Below are 12122 nucleotides of genomic sequence, written 5' to 3'. Positions count from 1 at the left end.
GGTTAGGGGTATGGACCCTCCACTCAGACAAAAGATCTGTGTATAACTTAGAGGTGGCCCTTCTGTATATGCCATTCAGGTCAGAATCAGTGATTAAACCAATCTTGACTCCTGCAGTATTGTAGTGTTTCCTACTGAAAAAAAAAAAATCTGAATATAAGTGGAAGCACACAGTTCAAACTCATGTTGTTCAAGGATCAACTGTATTTACAAAATCCTTCCCTCTTTTTCTTTTCTTTCCAGACTCCTCCAAGCCTTTAACTGTCAATCATCAAGGGAGATGTATCTCATAAGATGGTCTAGCTTGGTGGTTCTCAGAGCATCTTCTAGGGACCCCTGAAATCCCCAAGAGTTCACAAGGTCAAACCGTTTTCCTGATAATAATAGGGCATTGTTCGATTTTATTATTCCTATTTCACACTCAACTACTAAGAGTTGCACATCACTGCTCTGATGACTAATGGAATGTATGCTGATGTACTCTGTTTTCAAAATTATTCAGTTTAACATTTCAATCCAGAAAATAGGAATATCAAAAGTTCTTTGGGTATTCAAAAAAAATTTTAAGGGTGTAAAGGGGTCCTCAGACCAAAAAGTTTATGAATCATTCAAAAACAACCCCAAGGGACCTCCTTGGCTGTTCAGTGGCTAAGACTTTGCGCTCCCAATGCAAGGGGCCTGGAGAATCCCAGGGACGGGGGAGCCTGGTGGGCTGCCATCTCTGGGGTCACACAGAGTCAGACATGACTGAAGTGACTTAGCAGCAGCAGCAGCAGGGAATTAGATCCCATGTACCTCAATTAAGAGTTCACATGTTGCAACTGAAATTCAGTGCAGCCAAATAAATGAATTAAATAAAAAATATTAAAAAAAAAAAAACCCACGATACCCAAATCTCAGGGCCTTCACACAGGAAGTTTTTCTCTCACTCGGGCATCTGCCCCCAGCGCTCAGGTGCCCATGTATGTCTGAGTGTGTTGGCAGCAGAGGCCTTTTGGAGGAGGGGCATCGTTTCTACATTTTGTCACTTGGGCTAAAAGCACCTGAATCACCAAGGCAAGACAAAGGGAAGACATCACGGGGAATCTGATTCTAGAAGCTTCTGCCTAAAAGGGACAGGTGTCACCTGCACACACATCCGCCAGCCACAGCAGGTGCGGCCACACTCACAACAGAGGGCACAGGGGTGCACACGCCGCCCTGTTTCCAGAACAGGAGAGCTGGCAGCCAGTCTCCTCCCAGTATCTCTCCCCAAAGCTATGTGCCCTCCCGACCATGTATTCACAGGGCCTCAACAACCATTTCAGGAAACATGCAGAGAGATGCTATTTAAATACCACACACATGTGGCATTTAATACCACACAAAAAACACACACATTCACGTATCTCAATCATTTTTAATTTCAAAACAACTGAAAAACATCAAACCTGAACAAAATATGTTGCCAAAGCTAGTATACAGTACTACTGTGTAAAACGAATGTTCTAAATGCCTGTTTGACTGACGTGTAAAACCAATTATTCATAATCATTTGTGCCATTACCCAATGTCCAACACCTTTTTATAAGAGCAAGACCCAGATCAATTCAAATAAATTAACATTCCTGTCTGAACTGACTCATCCAGACCCAGTAACAAATTCACATGTCAATGGTGGGCTGCTCCCATGACCCATCCGCTGAAAAATACAAACTGTATCATTTTGTTTTCCAAATAACAAGCATTGATTGCAGTGTTAGAAAGGTCACTTGTCATCAGCTCAGTCATTGACCTGCTGGCAAATTGCTGCCTGTCACTCCACAGTGTGCGGGGACCAACGCGGGAGCTCAGGCACGTTGTGCTTACACAGTACAATCGGGGATGGGACACAATTTCCGCAAGGTGTGTGTTTAACAGGACAGGTGTCATGGTCAGCAGAGATGGGAAGAGGAAGCAGCGTGAAAGGGCTGACTGTGGGAGCGGGCTCATCCCTTCCCAAGATGACGACCCCCCGCCCTCCCGGCCCGCCTGCATCTGCCAAGACCTCATTGATTCCTCCTATTTGCTTCAAAATTGCCTGGACCAAACCCAGTCTATGCCTCCAAGCCTTATGCCAAAGATTTCAATATTCTGTACATTTTCTCTGGGTCACAGAAGAAAAGATGCTCTCTAGAAGGCGCCAGGGAAAAAATCAAATTAAGAAGCAGCTCTGTATTAGAAAACCTGAAGCACTCAAATAAGAACAGGATATTGGAAAAACCAACTTTTCAGGGCATCCTCTAGGAGGGGGCCGCTGTATTCACGTGTGACCCCGTACATCTGGCATAGAGTTGGCAGAGTAATGAATTATCTGGATGTGTCACCCACCACCGAGGGGAGCTAGGATGTCCAGCCGACAATTAATTAAATAGCCGTATTTATTTCCCTTTCAGCCACTTAAGCTTTTAAATTTCACTTTAAGATATAATTTATCATCATCTCCTCGGATAAAATCTCAGTCAACTATGCATTAAAGGCCACTTATTTAAAATAATGATCTGCACAATCATTTCACAGAGCTTGCCAAGAAATTCTTTATGAATTTTTCTGTGCTCAGTCCCAGATTATGGGCAGGATACAAATGAATGCAAGTATGTATCCAAAAATAAAATGTAATAACTCCTTATGTGTCTTCTTACAAAGTTCCAGTTAGCCACCAAAATAGCTGCCAATGGGATAACGATCTTTATAGCTGGTTCACCCACTGAGGCATGAGACTGCAGCGTGAAGCATCCATCCCATTTTAGAAAGCCCTAAAATTAATTCCCTGAAGTGTGTCACTTATATCGGCCCGTCAGCTCCACTAAACCTCTCCAGGAAAGACCAAGGAATCATCCAGAGATGCTCAGAAGAGAAGACAGGGGTCAACTTGGGGTTTTTAAATATAAATATTTTCAATGAGATTCGACAGGATAGCTTTTTGCCAAAGAGGCATTCATGGATAAGAATCATGTTGGTATGAAGTCAGAGAAGCTCTCTGTTTCTTTTGTTTCCTGTTTATATTGCAAATTTTGCTTAGTTTTGAAACTATAGAAAAAGTTGAAAAAGTAGCGTGATAAATGCTCATATAGACTTCACCCCGATTTGACAACTGTTAATACCTTCCCAGGTGGCGCTAGTGGTAAAGAACCTGCCTGCTAATGCAGGAGATGCAAAAGACGCAGGTTCAATCCCTCCTGGGTCTGGAAGATCCCCTGGAGAAAGAAACAGCTATTCACTCCAGTATTACTGCCTGGAGAATTCCATGGACAGTGAGGCCTGGCGGGCTACAGTCCATGGACTCACAAAGAGTCACACGTGACTAAAGCAACTTAGCATGTTCACACAAGATGTTACCACGTGTGCACACATACTCTGTCACACATAAACACACACACACTTGTAACATTAATCTTCTAAGAACTAGGGAATTCTCCTACACATTTCTCTGCTTTGTGATACTTACTTACTAACCAAGTTTTCTTCTTCTATCTTTTTCTGCTCCCTCGTATGAGAGATTCTTTCCCTCTGTGCATAGTCAGTTTGCTTCTTGCTGTCTCTAATCAGAAATCGAGAGTCACACTGCCTCCTTCCTGGGAATCCTCCACCAGCTCAGGGCGGCCTCTGTGGGGGTTGGGGGGTCCTTACTCCAGCCTCGCCCCCTAGTCCCCTCTTCCCTGTCCATGATGCCTGCGGTCCCAACCATCTGCAGTTCCCGTGCCCTGCCCTCGGCCAGCACTGCCTCAGACAGGGTGCTCCTTCCGCCCGGCCTGCCCCCTGCTCTGGCCTGCTCCTCATGCTCCCCTGGACCCTCTAGGGTGCTGCCTCCTCCTGGAGGCCTTCCGCTGGCCTTCAGCCCCTGGCCTCTGACTGGGGAGCAGCCAGACCCCCACTAGAGCTGGCAGAAGCTCTGGGAGACTGGCCCCACGTCATCACTACATCCAGTGCCCATAGCGCACCCAGGGCCTCACAGGCTACAGCCCCAAAAAGGGAAGGGACTTCATCTCCCTCTTGGGCTTATGATGAAAAGAACAACCCATGCTCAACTAGTTCATCTTTGAATATATTTATTCTCTTCCGTTTCTTGAACCACGGAAGGCCCCGAAGGTGCTAAAAGGAGACCTCGCCCCTGTGATGGTCTGGCCTGACGCAGGCTGGAGACGGGGGTGACCAGAGCCCCTGGCCACACAGAATGGCCCAGGTGCTTCCCACGCCAGTGTCTGTGTGAGGGCAGCTTCACGCCACTGTTCACCTGCCAGCCATCACCCCAGCAGCCCACCCAAAACCCCTCTAACCCAAACACCTACCCTCCATCAAGAGAGGCTGCCGCCGGCTGGACCCGAGGGCAAGACTACCTCAGGCTAGGGGTTCTCGGGTCTTCAGCCCAGCCCCACCCGCTGCCCCTCTGCTGTCCAAGGTAGCTTGGAAGACTGTAAGACTATTCCTTCTCTCCAGCCTCCTTCATTCCGACAACAGGGCCCGGCCCAGCTCCAGGGCACCTGCACACAGAACATAGAAACGTGGGTGCCCGCCAGCCCCTGGATGGGCATTTCTCAGCCCAGCAACCACAGCTGCCTGGTGGTCCCATCCCCCTGGACCCCAGCCCTTGCCCCTCTCGCCCTTCCTCCACTCAGACTCAGAGAGATTTACAGTTTCTGTCACCACTGGTCTGCCTGTTTATTCCATTACTTGCTCTCACATAACTCATGATGTCATCCTGTACAATTTTACGAGAAATTAACCAAGAAATAAACCTATGTTAAAAATATATATATTTATAGATACAGGCTGACTTGCATACTTTTTAGCAAATATTTAAGAAATAGCCAGAAATAACTTTTTGTAACAGTTTCCAATCAGACAAGACAGGAATTTAGAATAAATCTAAAGGAAAGCATTCATGGGAACACTGAATATAAATTATTGAAATAAGTAGTCTTACAGAATACACTGGCCCCCTTGGAACACTTAATTATTAAAAATCCAGACACTTTTCAAAAGAAGACTTTTTAAGTACTTTATAATCTTTTTTACCATGAAGTTAAACTTATAAAGAAAAATGTGTGATATATACGTGACAGGACAATTATCCCAAATCCCACCATCCTGGCAAAATAGGTTTACATTTTAATGGGCTTCTTTCAGCTTTCTAATTAATCCATACAGAAATTATACCTTTTGTTTCTTATTTGGTATCACTTAGAAGAGAAAATAAGAAATCAGCAGAAACTGCCCACTTCAGAGTTCAAATTAAGCTAAGAGACGGATTCATGCCTACTGCTCCTGAAAGGTCACTTAATAATGATAAAAGGAGGGCTTTTCTTGAACGCGGTGCTGGGCCAGGTAGGAGGCAAAGTTCCTGAAGTGGACCCTTTGGGCTCCCCTGGTCAATCACCCCAGGAGGCGGGTTTTAGATGCCTTCCCAAGGCCTTGGGGCTTCTGTAGAGCTGATGGTCCCCTCCCCGCAGACCTGCCCCCAGGTCTTTGTCCCTGCTCTTCCCTTTGGGAGGTCACTCACCTTCCTGGCCTCCTTGATCCCAAGGGCACCCCATCTTTGCTCACAGAGCAGCTGTTCTTATCTGCTGCTCCCATCCCTCGCTAAGCCCTTGTCCTGGTTCAGTTTTCCTTCACAGCTCTTAGCATGTCTCCCCATGGTGCTATAAAGTGAAACATGCTCAGCTGTGTCCGACCCCATGGACTGTAGCCCACCAGGCCCCTCTGTCCACAGAAATCTCTAGGCCAGAATACTGGAGTGGGTAGCCGTTCCCTTCTCCAGGGCATCTTCCCAACTCAGGGAACAAACCCAGGTCTTCCACATGGTAGGCAGATTCTTTACCATCTGAGCCACCAAGTCTGTCCGCTTATCAGCTGCCTGCCTTCTGCCTCTGGGGGACTCATTCAGCAGAGGGCAGACTCCACTGTTGCCGCTGCAGCCTCGACAGTCAGGCCCCTGGCCATTACGCCACAAACGCGGACAACTAACTCGTCCTACACCCGTGAGGAGACTGGGGACCCAAGAGCTAAAGAGCCTGGTGAGGTCCATGATTGTGAAGACCCAGAGCCAGAATCTGACCCAGAAGGGGCACAGCCCCACAAGGAGAACCTCCGTGCCCATTTCAAGGTGATCCAGACAGCGCCCACCTGGGTTGAAGGCTGCCCCCACCCCCCCAGATGCAAGTGCTCTGGTGGGACGTTTACCCCCAACACTCAAAACAGCAAACAGGGTTTTTTTCCTCTCACCTATAAGCCTGGGGCAGGGGCACTTCCTCTGAACTTGAGTCCTGTTGCTGGTGCTGCTAAGTCGCTTCAGTTGTGTCCGACTCTGTGCAACCCCATAGACGGCAGCCCACCAGGCTCCCCCGTCCCTGGGATTCTCCAGGCAAGGACACTGGAGTGGGTTGCCATTTCCTTCTTCAATGCATGAAAGTGAAAGTGAAGTCACTCAGTCGTGTCCAACTCCTAGGGACCCCATGGACTGCAGCCCACCAGGCCCCTCCATCCATGGGATTTTCCAGGCAAGAGTATTAGAGTGGGTTGCCATTGCCTTCTCCGAACTTGAGTCCTAATAAGGTGTAAAACAGAGATAATGCCATCTGACCTCCCAAGGCCATCACAAAAATCAGAGGATGCACAGCAAAGAAGTAAGTGCTAGCAATGGCTAGGAGTTATCTGGGTGCACAAGATTACTTTGGTTGATAAGGGAGAATTACGAGAAGACACTGTGCTGCCACTTGCCTGAGATTTTTATTTTTGTTGGCGGGGGCGGGGGGGGGGGGGCTCGGCTTTTGTTTTTTGTGTCTTTTTAAGAGACAGCACAGCCAAGAAAGCTCAATTTCATGCTACCCTGTGCTGAGTCTGATGAACTGAATTGTTTATTACCTTTTACGTTTTTACATCCAGAAAGTCATTAACGAGTGAGGGATAGGATCTGGTCTTTTGGCAATGCAAGAATCATCTCACCAGAATGTGGGGGCACTGTCAGGGAAAGCATCCTTATTGGGTTCACTCAGTGTCAAAGCCCAAGCCTCTAGAACGATGCCTTGTACATAGCAGGTGTTCAATAAATATTTGTGAATGTTGACAGACTCAAAGAATGAATGAGATAATTAAACAACTGTGTGACTGCTCTGTGCCAAAAATATTACCCACTAGATACACATTGAAATTTAAGGAGGAAACATGTCTTTTCAAGCCCAAAGTCGTCTGGTCTTTGTCACTCACTGAGCCCTGTAAAAGCTCTGAAGTGTGAATACACTGGGACATCTTCCCTAATAAGAGGAAAGTATGCCTGATGAATGTGCCCCAAGAGGAAACTGCAGTTCCTCTGACTGTCAATCTATCATCTTTCCCAAAACAAATATATGCAGGCAAATTTTTTCTATTTTCTGGGTCATCGTGCTAAGAGTCTACCTTGCTCCTACATCCTGCACGGGCCTCTCTCTGCCTTTCACATGGGCAGCCACGGAAATGACTTAATCCTCACTCACAGCACCTGCGTGAAGATCGGCAAGCCTGTCATTCCCAATTTGAGTTACGTAAAAAGAAGATGTGGGGGCCACGCGAGGTTGCCAGGATGCACACTGCACAAGCTGGAAGAGCACCGAGGTTTTCCCAGTACTAAGGCCCCATTTGTTTCATTACAGCCTTTTTAGAGGTTATTTATACCATGGGGATATAAGTGCCTTTCTTCTTGGGCTTCTCGGATAGCTCAGTTGGTAAAGAATCCACCTGCAATGCAGGAGACCCTGGTTTGATTCCTGGATGGGGAAGATCCCCTGGAGAAGGGAAAGGCTACCCACTCTAGTATTTTGGCCTAGAGAATTCCATGGACTGTATAGTCCATGGGGTTACAAAGAGCTGGACATGACTGAGCGACTTTCACTATTCACTATGGTTGTAAGCTGCCTTTAATTTTTCAATATTATGGATGAAATTATTTTCTATTTTAAATTTTATTTATTTATTTGTTTGTTTTTGGCTGCGTGGGGTCTTTGTTGTTGCACACAGACTTTCTCTAGTTGCAGCGAGTGGGACTTACTCTCTAGTTCGGGTTTCTCACCGTGGCGGAGCACAGGCTCCAGGGCATGGGCTCAGTAGTCGTGGCACATGGGTTTAGCTGTTCTATGGCATGTGGGATCCTCCTGGACTGGGGATTGAGCCCACGTTCCCTGCATTGCAAGGTGGATTCTTAACCACTGGATCACCAGGGAAGCCCCAAGGATGAACTTATTCTTTAAATTTTTTTATAAACAGAATCACACTTCTAATACATAAGATATGGAGCATGTCAAATATTCATTTCATAAAACTGGAGCCCTAAGGTCCAAATACAAATACTTTAACAATATAAAAAAAAAACATTAACCATTGTCAACTTGTGTGGATGTTTCTGTACCATGAAATAATCAATACCTTTTAGTCTACATGTGAAACCACACGATGCACTGCAATACATAAAGTGATTGGATATGATATCACTTGCATGCAGAATCCAAAAAAAATGGTACAAATGACCCTATTTACAGAACAGAAAGACAGTCACAGCTGTAGAAAACAAACTTTATGGCTACCAAGGTGGAGGAGGGGGAGGGATAAATTTGGATATTGGGATTGACATACACACATTACTATAATATAAAATGGATAACTGATAAGAACCTGCTATAGGGACTTCCCTGGCAGCCCAGTGGTTAGGATTGTGCCTTCTGATGAAGAAGGCGTGGGTTTCATCCCTAGTTGGGTAGCTAAGAGCCCACACGCAGAAGTCCTAATATGAATCCCCAAGTTTTCTATTAATCAACAGAAGCAGAATAAATTCAGGAAGAATATTTAAAATGCCTCCACTTCATGCTTCCAAAGGCAGAAGGGCCTTCAAAGGCCAAAACTTTGCAAAGTCACTTCACCTGTGTTGCTTCAATTACAAACCGATTGCTCCAGAGCACAGACGGTCTTTAAGTGTGTTATCATCTTTGTAATGGCCTCAGCTAGAAACCCACCCTTTCTGTGTTTAAAGCCTGGACAGCTTGGTGTGAGATGGTCTTACGGGACATCACAAAGAAGAAAAGGATGAATGGTAACAAGAAGCTATTCCTTGCACTCCTTTGCGGAGAGAGGCAGGTCATCCTGTAACAAAAATAGAGCCAACGGAGGCTGCTGAAGATCCAGCATTACTGAGGCTCTTTTGTAAAAGTCGGCGTTTTCAAGTCAGGCTTCAATCTAAAGGACCACGAAGATGAAACCAAGTACCTACTGTGGAGAATTACAAAATGTTCACCAAATTTGAAAATAATAAACAAAGAAAACCCAGGTTCACTCTTGTGGAGAAAACTCCCAAGACTGAATTTGAGTATCCTCCCAACCTCCCTGGACCCAGGCTCGAGAGAGAGACTGAAATGGAGCAGGACCCTATGTCCTTGCCTCCCCTCCCCTCTCCCGTCTCATGTCTTCTGCCTGCCTTCTGTCTGTGGGAAACTTCAGGCAAAGGATACGTTTATTCAGAGCAGTGAGAGATGCTGAAACAAAGGAAAACAGTCTCCTTGGACTAAATAATAATAATGTAGTCATTAAGCATAGTCAAGGACCTTCAGTTCTTTCTCAGGGGCTATAGATAATATTCTGAGCCATATCCTAGGAGTTGTCTTACAGATACCAAAGCACTGGGTAAAGAAGTTAACTACATGATGACCAGACTGTACCCAGGACATGAGCTGCCACACTTCTGAGAACTGACTGCAAAGAAATGGGAACAAATGGACCCTGGAACTGAGATGAACTGTACCTAAAACAACCACAGTGTTGCTGGTCAGACCACTGATGACCGATTCGAAGATGACTGTTAGAGAGGACTGTGCTGTTTCTGCATGTAACCCCTTTCCCAACTCCATCTATAAAAGCTCTCACCCCCTGCTTGTTGGGGTGGGGAGTCAGTCTTTGGACAGATGTCCGCCACCTTCCCCCTCCTCCTCCCAGTTGCTGGCATCTGCTGCTGCTGCTGCTTAAATAAAGCAAACTTTCCTTTTCACCAACCTGGCCTGTTTACTGGCTTTTGAGGGCCAAGCACCTAACTCCACACACACATACTCTTTCATTAAGAGCAGGTGAGAGCAAAGGCCTTCAGGGTGAGAAGCCTCTTGGGAAAGGTCAGCTCCCCCGAGGGGGGCTGCTATGTCCCCCATCCAGCTCCCCATCACTGACAAGAATGAAACCAGATTAGACTGGAAAAACAACTAAAGAACCACTGACTCAAACACAACATTCAAAAGCACGCACTTACACGAGAAAGAGAGAGACAGGAGAGGAGATGGTCAGCTGTGGGGAAGTCACCAAGAACTAGCATAGATTTGAGGTCCAGTTGAAACCACAGGGCTCAGGAGCTCAAGGTTCCTCTCTTTGAAGTTATAAGGAGTTAAATGTGGGAAGGAGGTGGGAAGAACGTGGTGGGCATCATAATTGTAAAAGCATCACCAAACACCATTAAACCTACTTCATGTTCACAAGCTACCTTTCCAAGACTACTTAATAAATGTAAATACTGCTAAATCTAGATACATGAATGAAGACCTCAATAGCCACTTAAAAAGTATAAAAATTGTGCTTTATCTGAAACCCAATATAGAATAACATCTCTTCCAGCTTGAATCCCGAATGGGGTATGCTCATCACCCCATTTGTTAAGTGAATCTGCAAATCTAACATTTTAAAGGGATGGGCAACGCACAGCCTAAAACTGGTGTCTATTAAAATGATCAACCTCCAACTGATCAGAGTCTGTAAGTCATCATCTTCCTGCTCTTCCTTGCAAAAAAGAAGTAGAATCTAGCTGGTCAAATGTTTCTCACTCATCAGAAAACTTACTAAGCGTTTCTACAGTGGAAAAAGGATCCACATGTATGCAGACCTTTTTATCCAAATGCTTTCAAGACCACGAGCATCCTCCTAGATTCCCCAGGTGCAAGGTGAGTCACTTTCCCAGGTCTCCTATTTGTGATGGAGGCTTTATTATCTGGATTCCCCAGCTAGAGTTCTAACTACCAGACACATTCGCCAGAAGAGACATCAATCTATTTCCCATAATTTCTGCTTCCTGGGAAAGGATCCCATTGGGTGATGCTCATTAATCTAGCAAGGATGAATCCAAAGATAAAGGAAGTAAACTTTAATTAGACTTTAAAGGTAGAGATACAAGGGTCAACTCTCTGTCATTGGTTCTCTTGAACCATCCTCATAAGATAACCAGCCTTCGCCACCAAAATCAAAAGCCAATACCCTCCCTCATTCGACCAACACCCAGGGGACACTGACTGTGATATTAAGACTCTTCTGCACCTTTGTTTATAAAAAGAGAACTTAAAACTAAAAGCAAACCTGATGGCATCCACGGGTCAGAGGTTGGTTTGGTCAAAGTGTTCACTTGCTCCCAGTTGAACTCATCATCTACAGCCTGACTGTATCCACATGTGCTGTAAGGCTCATCAAAGAGGCAACCACCTAAAACGTAAAAGAAAGGAGAGTGATATTAATAATGACTAGACCTCTGGGATAAGCTACATTGACTGCAGAGAACCGTAAACCCACAATTGATGCTCAACTCAATTTGACCCTGACCCCACTGCATCCTAAGTAAGTGTTGTCTGAGTACTAGACATGCCTTGTCAATAATTCTAAATTATATTGTTTCCCCAAAAGACTCTGACATCTTTGTAATAGCCATTCAGTTGTGTCTGACTCTTTGTGACCCTTTGGACTGAAGGCCACCAGGCTCCTCTAGCCATGGGATTCTCCAGGCCAAAATACTGGAGTGAGCTGCCATGCCCTCCTCCAGGGGATCTTCCAGACGCAGGGACTGAACCCGTGTCTCCTGCATTGCAGGTAGATTCTTTACCCGCAAAGCACTGGGGCAGCCCAGTTGAAAGTAAAAATGAAGCAAATTTATAATTCATATTTTCCAGATTCATATGAAGTTGGCATAATTAACTTGTGTTCAAAACTTTAATAGAACCATCCTAGGTATTCAACATGTCTTCAAAAGAAAAAAAAATTATAATTTGTCCAAAAAATGAAAAGAGAAATACTTCCATCATAACACTGGCATGCTGGTCAGGGACAAAACAGTAGAGATTGTA

At 45.5% G+C, this 12122-nt stretch overlaps 1 protein-coding gene across 6 annotated transcripts in view; it reads right to left on the bottom strand.

Annotated features, from left to right (window-relative positions):
• The window catches only part of PTPRM (protein tyrosine phosphatase receptor type M), a 666464-nt gene that overhangs the window by 491402 nt on the left and 162940 nt on the right, over positions 1-12122 (bottom strand). For all 6 annotated transcript variants that reach the window (XM_070778532.1, XM_070778534.1, XM_070778533.1 and 3 more), the window contains exon 2: positions 11365-11487. In XM_070778532.1, the coding sequence (XP_070634633.1) occupies positions 11365-11487 (123 nt within the window). The remainder of the gene's footprint in view (positions 1-11364; positions 11488-12122) is intronic.

The sequence above is a fragment of the Bos indicus genome, chromosome 24, assembly GCF_029378745.1.
Source record: "Bos indicus isolate NIAB-ARS_2022 breed Sahiwal x Tharparkar chromosome 24, NIAB-ARS_B.indTharparkar_mat_pri_1.0, whole genome shotgun sequence".
In the NCBI taxonomy this organism is placed as follows: Eukaryota; Metazoa; Chordata; class Mammalia; order Artiodactyla; family Bovidae; genus Bos; species Bos indicus.
The sequence above is the reverse complement of the archived record's forward strand: the minus strand, read 5'-3'. Positions and strand labels throughout refer to the sequence as shown.